General features: G+C 40.8%; 2 protein-coding genes across 6 annotated transcripts; both read right to left on the bottom strand.

Moving 5' to 3' along the window:
* Positions 1-6,450: 6,450 nt before the first annotated feature.
* LOC140764355 (beta-glucosidase 22-like) lies at positions 6,451-10,358 on the bottom strand. 4 transcript variants are annotated; one of them, XM_073102880.1, is made up of 13 exons: positions 9,828-10,358; positions 9,684-9,747; positions 9,228-9,286; positions 8,795-8,870; positions 8,630-8,701; positions 8,443-8,530; positions 8,098-8,353; positions 7,819-7,934; positions 7,505-7,725; positions 7,388-7,416; positions 7,193-7,295; positions 6,961-7,051; positions 6,451-6,879 (listed from the first exon to the last, which is right to left on the bottom strand). In XM_073102880.1, exons 1-13 carry the CDS (start codon positions 9,957-9,959, stop codon positions 6,654-6,656), a joined length of 1,533 nt encoding a protein of 510 aa, XP_072958981.1. In that variant the 5' UTR covers positions 9,960-10,358; the 3' UTR covers positions 6,451-6,653. The 4 variants fall into 4 exon arrangements, with proteins under 4 accessions (XP_072958981.1, XP_072958983.1, XP_072958982.1 ...); XM_073102882.1 differs by having other exon boundaries at positions 9,228-9,612; positions 9,828-10,353; XM_073102881.1 differs by having other exon boundaries at positions 6,961-7,048; positions 9,828-10,352.
* A 75-nt stretch (positions 10,359-10,433) lies between these two features.
* On the bottom strand, positions 10,434-13,168 carry LOC140764361 (beta-glucosidase 22-like). Of its 2 annotated transcripts, none has more exons than XM_073102895.1 (11): positions 13,024-13,168; positions 12,888-12,951; positions 12,483-12,541; positions 12,159-12,261; positions 11,992-12,063; positions 11,833-11,920; positions 11,487-11,742; positions 11,208-11,323; positions 10,894-11,114; positions 10,777-10,805; positions 10,434-10,684 (listed from the first exon to the last, which is right to left on the bottom strand). In XM_073102895.1, exons 1-11 carry the CDS (start codon positions 13,153-13,155, stop codon positions 10,550-10,552), a joined length of 1,275 nt encoding a protein of 424 aa, XP_072958996.1. In that variant the 5' UTR covers positions 13,156-13,168; the 3' UTR covers positions 10,434-10,549. The 2 variants fall into 2 exon arrangements, with proteins under 2 accessions (XP_072958996.1, XP_072958997.1); XM_073102896.1 differs by having other exon boundaries at positions 12,159-12,234.
* Between the last annotated feature and the right edge of the window lie 2,496 nt (positions 13,169-15,664).

The raw sequence follows: 15,664 nt of genomic DNA, 5'->3' as shown, positions 1-15,664 counted from the left end.
GGGAGGCCGGGCACGACATCTGGGTCTGGTGGCCGAATACAGCCGGTGAGCCGAAGGCCAAAGCAATTTATGCCTTCCTTCACCCAAGCAGTCAGGAGGGCTGAGAGAGGTGGCGTGTTGACCTGCACTCCCAAATAGCTCAACTGGGTATAGTAAAAAAAAAAAAAAACCAATGCAATGCTTGAGATGTTAATGGTGATTGAAAAGCCCTAAGCAAATTCTAATTACGAATTAACATCCTAATGTAAGTAATCACCAACAATAAAAACAATGAAGACAATAAAGAGAGAGAGACAAGATTTATGTGGTTCGGCGATGTGCCTACGTCCACGGGCGGAGCAATCTTCTTTACTATGCAAATCCCTCACTTATAAAGAGTTTAATAACTCAAATCGCTATCAATACAATGGTGGCTCAACCCTCATAAATGTTCTTCCAAGATTTGGGAATTTTTTGCGTCGCGTTCGAACGCTCGCGCGGGCGCGTTCGAACGCGCTCAATATCAATACAGTAGAACCAAAGGGGCGTTTAAACACAGTTGGGCCGTTCGAACGCCTGTATAAAAGTTTGCTCTCGTGTTGGCTCACGTTCGAACGCGGCTGGGCCGTTCAAACACCTGCATCACAGACTACTCACTGTCTGGAGCCCATGTTCGAGTGCCCCTAGGGCCAGTTCGAACGCGCTGCACAGAAATACTAATACTTGCTGAAAATTTATTGATATTGAATTTGAGCCAATTTTTAACAATTCTTCACCTTGGCGAAGAACTCAAAACTTCAGCAAATCACTCTCCACCATCTCAAAGTGACTCAATCCTCCAAAAGGTGCTTCGCCTGTAAATTTGCGTCTTAAGACGCCAAACCAACCTTGGTCAATAGTGAGTGACATTGATCATATCCAAACAATGTTGGAATTTGATTTTAGTCACTACTTTTGTTAGCATATCAGTCGGATTATCAGCGGTTTCAATCTTGCAAAGTGAAATATCCTTTCCTTTCAAAATTTCTTTCACAAAATGGATCGGACATCAATTTGCTTTGTCCTTATGTGATGAACTTGATTCTTAACCAAACAAATTGCACTTTGGTTATCACAATGTACCTCCACCTTCTCTTGGTATACACCCAAACCATCCATCAAACCAAGCAACCAAATAGCCTCATTTATAGCCTCTATCACTACCATATACTTTGCCTCTATGGTAGATAAAGCAACAGTCGACTATAAGGTAGACCTCCAACTCATCGGCCTTCTAGCAAGTGTGAAAACATATCTCATAGTGGATATACGCTTATCCAAATCACCTGCATAGTCCGAATCCACATATCCAGTAAGATGTAGACCAAGTCTATCACAATACCATAGATATATCTCAGAATCCATTTCACGGCCTGCGAATGCCCTTTTCCTGGAGCATGCATATATCTACTAACAATGCTAATGGCTTGTGACATATCTAGCCTAGTGTACATCATTGCATACATTAGGCTTCCAACTACACTTGCATATGATATCTTAGACATAAACTCTTTCTCAGCATATAAAGTGGGTGACATAGATGTACTAAGCCTAAAATGAGGTGTCAACGGTGTACTCACTGATTTTGTTTTGCTATTAACCTCAAACCGCTACAATACCTTCTTCAAATACTGCTTCTGAATTAAGCATACTGTCCCAATTTTCTGTCCCTTCTAATCCCCATGCCAAGTATCTTTCTTGCTTCTCCTAGATCTTTCATTTCAAACTCTTTATTCAATTAGAGCTTTAATTTATCAATCTCTACCTTGCTCTTAGATGCTATCAACATATCATCAACATATAAGAGCAAATAGATAAAGAATTCATATTTAAGCTTTCTAAAGTACACGCAATGATCATAGTGGCTTCTCTTGTACTTGTGCCTCCGTATAAACTGGTCAAACCATTTATACCACTACCTAGGAGACTACTTCAGGTCATACAAGAATTTCTTTAATTTGCAAATTCAATCTTCTTTTCCAATGATTTTTAACCATTTCGGTTGTGTCATATAGATGTCCTCCTCCAAATCACCGTGCAAGAATGCGGTCTTCACATCCATCTGTGCTAGCTCAAGATCAAACTGAGCTACCAAGGCTAGCAAAATCCAAATGGAGGAGTGTTTCACCACCGGAGAAAACACTTCATTATAGTCAATCATCTCCTTTTGAGAATACCCTTTTGCCACCAATCTAGCCTTGAATCTAACCCCACCTTTTGATTGAGGATCATCTTTCTCAGCATATATCTACTTGCACCCAATAGCTTTCTTCCCCTTAGGGAGCTCCACCAAATCCCAAGTTTTATTTTTCTCAAGAGCCTTCATTTTATCAATCATTGCCCCTTTCCAATTTGCTCTTTCAATGTTCTTCATAGCTTCTTTGAAGGAAGTGGAAAAATCTTCATTAATCACCGGAAGAGCATGGACCAATATATCAGAATAGCGTGCCGGCCTTCTGATTTCTTTCCTTGGCTTTCTAACTACTATGGAGTCTTAATCATCAGTTTCTGGCTCCACACTGTCATCCTCTTGCAAATTAGAATCTTCCTCTTCATTTGCCCCTTTTGAAGATGTATCTTATGTTGGACTTGAATCTGTCTTAAACTCCACCTGCCGTGGAACATCTTCAGCACTATCGTCAATCAGGCTATCTGATGCTTGACTTTGTTTCAGCATGGATGATTCATCAAATGTAATATCCATGCTAATGATCAATTTTCCCAATTCTAGCCTCCAAACCCGATATCCCTTCACCCCAGTGCTAAAGCCGAAGAAGATGCCCTTCTTGGCTCTAGGATCCAACTTGCATTCACTGACATTATAGTATGCAGGACAACCAAAAATATGTAAGAAATCATAATCTGAAATGGGTTTGCCAGACCAAACCTCTAATGGGCTCTTCCCATTATTTGTAGATGAAGATAGCCAGTTGATGAGATGACATGCATAGTTGACTGCCTCAGCTCAAAACTCTTTGCCCACTTTAACATTGGACAACATACACTGAACCTTTTTCATATAAGGTCCGGTTTAAACATTTCGCCATGCCATTTTGCTGAGGTCTCTCTAACCGTGAAGTGTCTTTCAATCCCTTCTTCTTTGCATAAACTCATGAACGGATATGAAGTGTACTCTCCACCGTAATCTAATCTGAGCTTTTTTATTTTCTTGCCAGTCTGATTCTCAATCATCTTCTTTCAATTCTAAAAAATTTCAAGCACTTGGTTCTTATGGTGCATGGTGTACATCCAAGATCTTGTAGAGTAGTCATCTACAAAGATGACGAACTAGTACTTCCTCCCAATAAGGCCTTCCGGGTAAGCCCCCAAACATCTATGTGAATGTAATCCAAAATCCCCTTGGTCCGGTGTACAGCAGTGGCAAATTTAACTCTAGTTTGTTTACCCAATACACAGTGTTTGCAAAATTTCAGTTTGAGGTTCTTCACACCCTTTAGCAAACCTTGATTTGATAAGCCTGTCAAAACTTTCTGTCCTGAGTGCCCCAACCTCATATGCCATAATCTGAAAGAGTCAGCCTCACTAACAGTGTTACTTGAGGCGGCCGCTACTCTTTCCAAATCCATAGAGCCTTGTAAGAAGTACAAATTGCTTCTTCTTATGCCCTTCATCACCACCAATGCCCCCAAAGTCACCTTCAATGCTCCACCTTTTAAAGTAACGGTGAAGTCCTTTGATTCCAAAACCCCAACGGAGATGAGGTTCTTCTTTAGATCCAGTATGTACCGGACTTCATTTAGCTCTTTGACGGACCCATCTTAGAGCTTCAGGCGAATAGTGTCAATGCCTTCCGCTCTACAAGGGCTATCATTGCCCATATACACAACTCCATCAGAGATCTTCTCAAGAGTGGAGAACTAACTCCGGTTTGGACACATAGGGTATGTGCAACCGGAGTCCAAGATCCATTCATCCATGTTACATGCAAGAGCCGAGCCTACCAAGGCACTTTCCGAGTCATCATCATCCGAATGTGCCACATTTGCCTTTTGGGGTTTCTTGTCCTTGCTCTTTAAAACATAACAATCCTTCTTCCAATGCCCTTTATTGCGGCAATAGGAATATTGGTCTTTGGCAATTAACTTCCTATCTGAGGATGCACCCCTTGACTTTGAGAAGGATTTACCTTTTTTATCAAATTTTCTATTTTTAAATCTACCCCTCACCATCAATGCATCTGAAGATGACTCATGAGTAGCTTGCTTGTCCAATTTCTGGTACTCATTGTTGATCAATGCATTTGCAACATCTTCATAATGGATTGAATCCTTTCCATATAGTAGGGCAGTAGTGAGGTGGTCATAAGTGTCCGACAAGGAATTCAATAATATCAATGCCTTGTCCTAATCTGAAATTTCAACATCTAAGTTTTGCAAGTCCGCAAGTAAATTGTTGAAGGCATTCAAATACTCTGCCATCAGCATTCCCATCTTGTATTGAAATCTGAAAAACTTCTTCTTCAAATAGAGCCAGTTCTCAATGCTCTTGGTCATGTATTTGTCCTCCAGTTTCTTCCACAAGCTCTTTGTTGAATTCTCCCTCATCACAATGTACTTTTCTTCCTTTGCTAGACAAAGCCGATTGGAACTGCAAGCTTGCCGGTTCATTTTCTCCCAATCCTTCTCAGATATATCTTCGGGCTTCTCCTCCAAGGAGATGTCTAATTCTTGTTGGAACAACACATTCATAACTTTACATTGCCACATCCTAAAGTTGTTGGTGCCATCAAACTTCTCAACTTCAAACTTTGCATTTGAGATAAGTTTGCCCGATTTGGATGATTCACCCATTTTGCTAAAATTTCTTCAAATCCTCACTATTCCCAAATTCAATAGCCTAGGTTTGAAACCAATGGCTCTGATACCAATTTGTTGTGCAAATGACCCAATTTGGGTGAAGGAAACGGAAGCAAGACCTTCACCCTCAAGTAGCCAAAATGGGAATAGTGAAAGAGAAATAAATGCAATGCTCGGAAAACTCCAAAGAGATGTTAATGGTGATGGAAAAGCCCTAAGCAAGTTCTAATCATGGATTAACACCCTAATGTAAGCAAACACCAATAAAGACAACAATAGAGATAATAGAGAGAGAGAGAGAGGCAAGATTTACGTGGTTCGGCGATGTGCCTACGTCCACGGGCGGAGCAATCTTCTTTACTATGCAAATCTCTCACTTATAAAGAGTTTAACAATTCTAATCACTCTCAATACAATGGTGGCTCAACCCTCATTACTGTTCTTCCAACTACCAACTCTAAAAAACCAACTTTAGTATTTATAGTCAGGTTCAGATTTGGGGATTTTCAGTGTCGCGTTCGAACGCCCTCGGAGGCGTGTTCGAACGCGCCCAATGTTAATACAGCATAACTCAAGTGGCGTTCGAACTCAGGAGAAGGCCATTCGAACACCTACAGAAATAGCTGCTCTCGGGTTGATTCGCGTTCGAACGCGGCTGGGACCGTTCGAACGCCTGCAAAAAGTCTGCTCTCGGGTTAGCTCGCGTTCGAACTCGGCTAGGGCAGTTCGAACGCCTGCATCACAGACTGCTCTCTGTCTGGAGCCCACGTTCGAACGCTCTCTAGGACCCGTTCGAACGTGCGGCACAAAAATGCTAATACATGCTAAATTTTTGCTGAAACTAAATTTGAGCCAATTTTTAACACAAGTGTAGCTTTGTGTGGTATCCATAGAGAAACCATCAAGCACTGGAGTGATGACTGGACAGAGCACGTGGCATGCATGGCTCTTATGACGACCACCCTGTGGATTCTGTGGAAGCACCGCAGCCTATACAGCTGATGAGCACCAAGGCGGTGCTGGAGCAATGATTAGGGAGGGACACGGATGGGTCTCTACTAGCGGTGCGGCCTAGGAGCCGACAGCCGAAGAATCAGCACTGCGAGCTGAAGGGAACGCTTTAAATCTTGGGCTGCTGGTTGCGGCAGGATACAACAGGGTAGAGGTCGAGACTCAGTCCCTGGAGTTGGTTCGAATTCTGAGGAAGAAAGGAATCCTCTATAAGAAAATTCTTCCTAGCTACTACCTAATGCCGGAGGCTTAACTCTTCGTCGGCCATTATTTGCTTAACCTCTGTTCTCTGCAGCTCAATTTCTTCAATACTGAGCACAATCATCGGAATAATATTTCTTCATTATATTCATATTTTGTTGGAGGGATATGTCTGCGGTTTAATCTGTTTAGTATGTGCCTCCACCTCTGCCGTAATTAAGAGGTTGGTTTTGTTTCTTTGCTTTACTTTACGAATGATGCATCACTTAGATGTCTTATTGCGACTTTCCACCGTGCATGAATGAGATTTGCTGCGTATGTTACTAAACATCTAATGCCCGTAAGGCCCAAATATGGCGAGAATTTATGTGCTACTATGTATCATTTTTTCATCATCTCGAGATTCTTGGCTCAGAACTCACTCTCTTATAGAAAGGAATAGTTGGGCCACTCTATGGTGACATCTTGATCTTATACAAACAAAGAAGCTGTAGTTATTGTGATATTCTAAGAGCGTACGTGAGGATGTAGAGTCACCTATAAAGTATCACAAATATTATATGCCGTCCTGCTTCATTAATCAAATAAGGATATCCCGCTGCAAACTCATTGCTGATCATGGGAGACTGCGGGTGAATAACTCCTGTTTATGTTCATCCCCTTTTTGCTCAAAAAGTTGGAGTACCAAAGAGCTGAACGCTTTGGCACTCGTTTGCGATCGTCGTCTTTAAAATCAACAAAATAGAGACCATAACGTTGTTTATACCCCGCCAAAAATTCAAAAACATCCATGAATGCCCAAACAAAGTATCCTTTCAGATTTACTCCATTCCTGCAATCAAAGGAACAAACAAAAGGCGATTAAATCATTTGAATCAATGGCATTGAGTCGGTCACAAGAAGTATTAATTACCTGATAGACTGCAGGGCGCTTCTCATGAAACCGCTCAAGTAATCGATCCTTTCTTCATCATTCAGGGTGTCATTGTACTGTGCAAGACCTGCTGATGCAAATGGAAATAAATAAAGAAGAAAAGAGAAGAAGTAGCGAGATCATTAACCTTGCACTTCAAAATTAATTAAGCTAGGTGATATATGACTGCAAAATGAATTCTATTGGTTTGTGAAGCTGTGTGTGGACTTGCCATTTTCTTGGACATAAACAGGAGGATTTCCATAGACGTCTTTGAAATACTCCAGCATATGCTGCAATCCAGCAGGATCAGATCGCAGGTCTACTGGGACAAACTAGAATCAACCACCAACAGTTAGCTAACTATACGACATAATACTAATAAGAAGAAAAAGAAGCAGGTGGATTCATAGCATTCCATCTTTACCTGGCCTGCCGGCGGCGAGTCCCTTGTAACTGCACCACAGCATCAGACAGTGATCACAGTTAAGATTGGTTGGCCATATTTTATATCACCACTGAAGACGAGACTGAAAAGAAGTACCTCTGAATGTAGCAAACATGTCTGCATTGTAGTCTCTCAGGCCTGCCTTTGGGCCATTGGAGTTGTCACTCACGTACACAGAAGTGTAGTGGTTTATACCAATAAAATCAAATGCACCCTTTACTAGCTCAGATTGACCTTTGGTGAAGGATGGAATTCGCGAGGCTGCGATCTTCTTCATGACTTCTGGATAGTCCCCGAAAACTACTGGGTGTATGATCCTGAAGTTGGCTCGTCAGTTGTCGAACTATAGTAATTAATTTGGTCTACTAGTTAAAGCCTCCAAATCTTTGTAATATTGAACTGAAACTTACCAACCAATCATGAAGTCCAATGCTCTTTTGGTTGCTTTGATGTCTGCAGTCGAGTTTGAAAATGGATAAGACCAGAAGGAGTACACATTTATGCCTACACCTCCATTTTGCACAGCCTGCATCCAACAATTAGAAATGATACATATAAATACCCTTAATGTCAAGACATGAACTTACTAAGTGGGTGCATCACTTGGTGTTATAATAAGACTTATTCCTTCAGTGGAAGATATAGTGACATTGAGTAAGTAGATCGGTAGAGGAAACTTATTGACTTACTTGATACTTTTGCCTGTATAATCTAACGGCTGATGCATGGGCTAACAGGTAATTGTGAACTGCAATATATGGCTCCACCGTGGAATTGCCAACTGTGCAATTGACTCCAAATGGATACGAGCAACGATTGGGTGGAAATCCTCCGCTGTCATAGGCTGCCACCCCAATGACATTGGGCTCCACAACAGTGGTCCAATGAGATACCCTGTCTCCGAACTCCCGGAAACACACGTCTGCATATGCTGTGAAGTCTTCCCTGAATCATCACAGTTAATAATAAAGGATCAAAAAAAGGATGGCTTAACTGAATGATCTAAAAAGACCAAGAAGAACCTTAAGACTTACACAATCCTAGGGCTCAACCATCCTCCATATTCATCTTCAAGTACTTGAGGAAGATCTAAATGATGGAGCGTAATATGTACTTGAATTCCTACCAAAGAAAATTACGTTTAATTTCATCTGTATATATATATATATATATATATATATATATATATATATATTGGGTAAATATTGGAAATAGACTAACCATGCTTTACTAGCTCATTGATGAGGTTATTGTAATATGCCAGCCCTTTCGGATTGACGGCTCCTCTCCCATCTAAGATATATGACAAATTTTTATCATGAGAGAAGGAATTAGCTTTTCTTTACAATTAATGATAATTAGTCTGAGGTTGCCAAATAAATGTACTTGGAATGAGCCTTGACCAAGAGATGGAAAACCTATATGCTTCCAGGTTTGTATCACTCATCAGCTTGACATCTTCCTGAAAGATCGCAAGGTAAGAGAGTAAAGTTGCATATAATATATATATATATATGTGTGTGTGTGTGTGTGTGTGTGTGTGTGTGTGTGTGTGTGTGTGTGTGTGTGTGTGTGTGTGTGTGTGTGTGTGTGTGTGTGTGTGTCTCTCTCTCTCTCTCTCTCTCTCTCTCTCTCTCTCTCTCTCTCTCTTTGAATATCCAAACAGATTAGCTGTGAGAGAAAAGTATATATAACGACATATAGTTTTTCTCGTCTCGATTCATCAAGCAACGTAGTTGGAACTTTGGAAGTATTAACCCATGCGCGTCACCAGTGACGAAAGCAGAGGACAAAAAGGTGAAAAGGGAAAAAAGAAAACCTTATATTTGTGATACCCATCCGACGCCACGTCGCCGTTGCTCTTGTCCGGCATCCTCCCTGACAAACACAGCACAGCCACTCGAAATATGAGAGCTTTGAAGCTTAATTATGTTTTACCTTATCTTTGCCGTATATATACGTATTGAATAGAATTATACATGGAACAAAAGGAAAAGAAAAGGTTATGATAGCAGTGGATTCGCATGATAATAGCCTACTATAGATGTTGGCCAATCCAAATCAACATAAAAAGGCTTATTTGTGATTAAAGGCTGCGATAACTGCAGGAAAGAAGATGTGGACGAAAGAAGCAGGGAGGAGGAGGATAGTCTGCAATGTTGACAGCAGGATTTGCACTGCGGTGGAGTAGCTTTTGATTGGCCCTGGCCAAATGGATAACATATAATAGATAAGGTGGATTCAGAGCATGCAGAAAAGAAATGCAAATAATGACCTGCATGAGTAAAAGTATCCCAAATACATGGACTCCTCCCATCCTCAGCTACAGCTCCCTCTATCTGCAAATTTATTAAATATTTCTTGACCCCACGTAACGAGGCTTAATATATAGCTAATCCAAATTATTAAATTAAATTACCTGATAAGCCGAGGTCCCAGCTCCAAATACGAAGTCCTCTGCAGGGAAGTCATCCCTTGTGAAGTCCAAAGCAGCAGCAGCTTGGCCAAGCAGCACTAATAACACCAACAAGCACGACTCCATGCTCCACATCTCTCCCTCTCTCTCTCCCTCTGTGTGTGTGTGTGTGTGTGTTTTAACTTCCTAAGTCTCCTTTTATTTTATAGATGCCTGGAGAAGCATCTCTACTGGAGATATCTAGAAGAAAAAGTCTCCGTTGGACTTCGTGAGTTTAGTTTTAGTACGCTACGTTACTGCGAACAAGTTAAAAATTTTAAAAAAAAAATTAACATCTACGTTAACTTCAAAGGTTGAGGTGACAAAAATATTCGTAACTAAAAGACGTGAGGCAGGTAATTTTTTTTGTTGAAAAAAAAAACTTCCACGGAGATGAGGGAAGTGCAGGAATTAGATAGTTGGATTGCGACAACGGTAGCAACAGCCTTTGAATTGGAAGACCGTCGAAATAAATCGTAGTATATATCTATGGCGTTACATGGAAAAGTAATGCAACTCTGTGAATTAACACAAAAGCATGCAGACAAAATTATTGTGCAAGACCTGTTGATGCAAATGGAAATAAATAAAGAAGAAAAGAGAAGAAGTAGCGAGATCATTAACCTTGCACTTCAAAATTAATTAAGCTAGGTGATATATGACTGCAATACTCCAGGAAATGAATTCTACTGGTTTGTGAAGCTGTGTGTGGACTTGCCATTTTCTTGGACATAAACAGGAGGATTTCCATAGACGTCTTTGAAATACTCCAGCATATGCTGCAATCCAGCAGGATCAGATCGCAGGTCTACTGGGACAAACTAGAATCAACCACCAACAGTTAGTTAACTATACGACATAATAATCATAAGAAGAAAAAGAAGCAGGTGGATTCATAGCATTCCATCTTTACCTGGCCTGCCGGCGGCGAGTCCCTTGTAACTGCACCACAGCATCAGACAGTGATCACAGTTAAGATTGGTTGGCCATATTTTATATCACCACTGAAGACGAGACTGAAAAGAAGTACCTCTGAATGTAGCAAACATGTCTGCATTGTAGTCTCTCAGGCCTGCCTTTGGGCCATTGGAGTTGTCACTCACGTACACAGAAGTGTAGTGGTTTATACCAATAAAATCAAATGCACCCTTTACTAGCTCAGATTGACCTTTGGTGAAGGATGGAATTCGCGAGGCTGCGATCTTCTTCATGACTTCTGGATAGTCCCCGAAAACTACTGGGTGTACGATCCTGAAATTGGCTCGTCAGTTGTCGAACTATAGTAATTAATTCGGTCTACTAGTTAAAGCATCCAAATCTTTGTAATATTGAACTGAAACTTACCAACCAATCATGAAGTCCGTTGCTCTTTTGGTTGCTTTGATGTCTGCAGTCGAGTTTGAAAATGGATAAGACCAGAAGGAGTACACATTTATGCCTACACCTCCATTTTGCACAGCCTGCATCCAACAATTAGAAATGATACATATAAATACCCTTAATGTCAAGACATGAACTTACTAAGTGGGTGCATCACTTGGTGTTATAATAAGACTTATTCCTTCAGTGGAAGATATAGTGACATTGAGTAAGTAGATCGGTAGAGGAAACTTATTGACTTACTTGATACTTTTGCCTGTATAATCTAACGGCTGATGCATGGGCTAACAGGTAATTGTGAACTGCAATATATGGCTCCACCGTGGAATTGCCAACTGTGCAGTTGACTCCAAATGGATACGAGCAACGATTGGGTGGAAATGCTCCGCTGTCATAGGCTGCCACCCCAATGACATTGGGCTCCACAAGAGTGGTCCAATGAGATACCCTGTCACCAAACTCCCGGAAACACACGTCTGCATACGCTGTGAAGTCTCCCCTGAATCAGCACAGTTAATAACAAAGGATCAGAAAAAGGAGGACTTAATTGAATGATCTAAAAAGACCAAGAAGAACCTTTAAGACATACACAATCCTAGGGCTCAACCATCCTCCATATTCATCTTCAAGTACTTGAGGAAGATCTAAATGATAGAGCGTAATATCTACTTGAATTCCTACCAAAGTAAATTACGTTTAATTTCATCTGTATATATATATCTTGGGTAAATATTGGAAATAGACTAACCATGCTTTACTAGCTCATTGATGAGGTTGTTGTAATATGCCAACCCTTTCGGATTGACAGCTCCTCTCCCATCTAAGATATATGACAGATTTTTGTCCTGAGAAAATTAATTAGCTTTTCTTTACAATTAATGATAATTAGTGTGAGCTTGCTTAATATATATGTACTTGGAATGAGCCTTGACCAAGAGATGGAAAATCTATATGCTTCCAGGTTTGTATCACTCATCAGCTTGACATCTTCCTGAAAGATCCCAAAAACAGAGTAAAGCTGCATATATATCATGACGATATGTCAATATGACACAAGTTTTCTTTTGCCTTGTGTCATCGAGCATAGTAGTTGATATCATCTTATAAGAAAATAAAAGTTGTTGGACATATCTTTCCAAAAAGACAAAACAAAAGAGTAGTTAGGAAGTACTATCCATGCGGGTCACCAATGACGAAAGCAGAGAGAAAAAAGGTGAATTGGAAAGGGGGAAAAAAAACCTTAAATTTGTGGTACCCATCCGACGCCATGTCGCCGTTGCTCATGTCCGGCATCCTCCCTGGCAAACCCAACACAGCCAGCCACTCGAAATATGAAAGCTTTGAAGCTAAATTATTGAAGAGAATTATACATAGAATAAAAAAGAAGAAGATTATGATATCACTGGATTAGCATGACAATAGCCTACTCTAGATGTTGGCCAATCCAAAATTCCAAGTCAACTTAAAAGGCTTTTTTTGTGATTAATGACTGCCATAACTGCAGGAAAGAAGACGTGAGTGATAGAAGCAGAGAGGAGGAGGATAGTCTGGAATGTTGACAGCAGGATTTGCCCTGGCCAAATGGATAACGTATATATAATAAGGTGGATTCAGAGCATGCAGAAAAGAAAGGCAAATAATGACCTGCATGAGTGAAAGTATCCCAAATACATGGACTCCTCCCATCCTCAGCTACAGCCCCCTCTACCTGCAAATTTATTAGATATTTCTTGAACCAACATAACGAGGCTTAATATATAGCTAATCAAAATTAAATTACCTGATAAGCCGAGGTCCCAGCTCCAAATACGAAGTCCTCTGCTGGGAAGTCATCCCTTGTGAAGTCCAAAGCAGCAACAGTTTGGCCAAGCAACACTAATAGCACCAGCAAGCACGACTCCATGACCCACATCTCTCTCTCTCTCTCTCTCTCTCTCTCTCTCTGTTTTAACTTCCTAAGCCTCGTTTTTATATTTATAGAGATACTTGGAAATCTACGCATCTCAACAGGAGACAACTAGAAGAAAAGTCTCCGAAGAACTTCGTGATCAGTTACTGTGAATAAGTTTTGTTTTATAAAAAAAAAGTACGTTATCTTCAAAGGTTGACGTGATGGAGATGAGGGCAACACACGAACTAAGATGGCAACAGCGATATCAACAACTTTTGAATTGGGAGGGCCTTGAAGTTGTAGTCAATAATCTACAGTTAGTGAGCTGATCGAGGGATCCCGGTGATAGACGGAAACGCTGGTGATGGATGCTGGACTCAACCTAGCTTAGAGATCAATGCCACTGGGCTGGCCGGGGAGGCCGGGCACGACATCTGGGTCTGGTGGCCGAATACAGCCGGTGAGCCGAAGGCCAAAGCAATTTATGCCTTCCTTCACCCAAGCAGTCAGGAGGGCTGAGAGAGGTGGCGTGTTGACCTGCACTCCCAAATAGCTCAAATGGGTATAGTAAAAAAAAAAAAAACCAATGCAATGCTTGAGATGTTAATGGTGATAGAAAAGCCCTAAGCAAATTCTAATTACGAATTAACATCCTAATGTAAGTAATCACCAACAATAAAAACAATGAAGATAATAAAGAGAGAGAGACAAGATTTATGTGGTTCGGCGATGTGCCTACGTCCACGGGCGGAGCAATCTTCTTTACTATGCAAATCCCTCACTTATAAAGAGTTTAATAACTCAAATCGCTATCAATACAATGGTGGCTCAACCCTCATAAATGTTCTTCCAAGATTTGGGAATTTTTTGCGTCGCGTTCGAACGCTCGCGGGGGCGCGTTCGAACGCGCTCAATATCAATACAGTAGAACCAAAGGGGCGTTTAAACACAGTTGGGCCGTTCGAACGCCTGTATAAAAGTTTGCTCTCGTGTTGGCTCACGTTCGAACGCGGCTGGGCCGTTCAAACACCTGCATCACAGACTACTCACTGTCTGGAGCCCATGTTCGAGCGCCCCTAAGGCCAGTTCGAACGCGCTGCACAGAAATACTAATACTTGCTGAAAATTTATTGATATTGAATTTGAGCCAATTTTTAACAATTCTTCACCTTGGCGAAGAACTCAAAACTTCAGCAAATCACTCTCCACCATCTCAAAGTGACTCAATCCTCCAAAAGGTGCTTCGCCTGTAAATTTGCGTCTTAAGACGCCAAACCAACCTTGGTCAATAGTGAGTGACATTGATCATATCCAAACAATGTTGGCATTTGATTTTAGTCACTACTTTTGTTAGCATATCAGTCGGATTATCAGCGGTTTCAATCTTGCAAAGTGAAATATCCTTTCCTTTCAAAATTTCTTTCACAAAATGGATCGGACATCAATGTGCTTTGTCCTTATGTGATGAACTTGATTTTTAACCAAACAAATTGCACTTTGGTTATCACAATGTACCTCCACCTTCTCTTGGTATACACCCAAACCATCCATCAAACCAAGCAACCAAATAGCCTCATTTATAGCCTCTATCACTACCATATACTTTGCATCTATGGTAGATAAAGCAACAGTCGACTATAAGGTAGACCTCCAACTCATCGGCCTTCTAGCAAGTGTGAAAACATATCTCATAGTGGATATACGCTTATCCAAATCACCTGCATAGTCCGAATCCACATATCCAGTAAGATGTAGACCAAGTCTATCACAATACCATAGATATATCTCAGAATCCATTTCACGGCCTGCCAATGCCCTTTTCCTGGAGCATGCATATATCTACTAACAATGCTGATGGCTTGTGACATATCTAGCCTAGTGTACATCATTGCATACATTAGGCTTCCAACTACACTTGCATATGATATCTTAGACATAAACTCTTTCTCAGCATATAAAGTGGGTGACATAGATGTACTAAGCCTAAAATGAGGTGTCAACGGTGTACTCACTGATTTTGTTTTGCTATTAACCTCAAACCGTTACAATACCTTCTTCAAATACTGCTTCTGAATTAAGCATACTGTCCCAATTTTCTGTCCCTTCTAATCCCCATGCCAAGTATCTTTCTTGCTTCTCCTAGATCTTTCATTTCAAACTCTTTATTCAATTAGAGCTTTAATTTATCAATCTCTACCTTGCTCTTAGATGCTATCAACATATCATCAACATATAAGAGCAAATAGATAAAGAATTCATATTTAAGCTTTCTAAAGTACACGCAATGATCATAGTGGCTTCTCTTGTACTTGTGCCTCCGTATAAACTGGTCAAACCATTTATACCACTACCTAGGAGACTACTTCAGGTCATACAAGAATTTCTTTAATTTGCAAATTCAATCTTCTTTTCCAATGATTTTTAACCATTTCAGTTGTGTCATATAGATGTCCTCCTCCAAATCACCGTGCAAGAATGCGGTCTTCACATCCATCTGTGCTAGCTCAAGATCAAACTGAGCTACCAAGGC

Source organism: Typha angustifolia, chromosome 8, assembly GCF_048772165.1.
Source record: "Typha angustifolia cultivar Huaian chromosome 8, ASM4877216v1, whole genome shotgun sequence".
Lineage (NCBI taxonomy): Eukaryota > Viridiplantae > Streptophyta > Magnoliopsida > Poales > Typhaceae > Typha > Typha angustifolia.
The sequence above is the reverse complement of the archived record's forward strand: the minus strand, read 5'-3'. Positions and strand labels throughout refer to the sequence as shown.

Excerpts from the sequence above, each read along its gene's own strand:
- LOC140764361 (XM_073102895.1), bottom strand. The coding sequence starts at position 13,155 with ATGTGGGTCATGGAGTCGTGCTTGCTGGTGCTATTAGTGTTGCTTGGC. Across the intron at positions 12,262-12,482 it reads ATGGGTACCACAAATTTAAG|CTTTACTCTGTTTTTGGGAT; the intron begins GTTTTTTTTCCC and ends ATATATATGCAG. Across the intron at positions 11,115-11,207 it reads ACGGACTTCATGATTGGTTG|GATCGTACACCCAGTAGTTT; the intron begins GTAAGTTTCAGT and ends AGCCAATTTCAG.
- LOC140764355 (XM_073102880.1), bottom strand. The coding sequence starts at position 9,959 with ATGTGGAGCATGGAGTCGTGCTTGTTGGTGTTATTAGTGCTGCTTGGC. Across the intron at positions 8,531-8,629 it reads CAATGAGCTAGTAAAGCATG|GAATTCAAGTACATATTACG; the intron begins GTTAGTCTATTT and ends TTTCTTTGGTAG. Across the intron at positions 7,052-7,192 it reads TGTTTATGTCCAAGAAAATG|CAGGTCTTGCACAGTACAAT; the intron begins GCAAGTCCACAC and ends CATTTGCATCAG.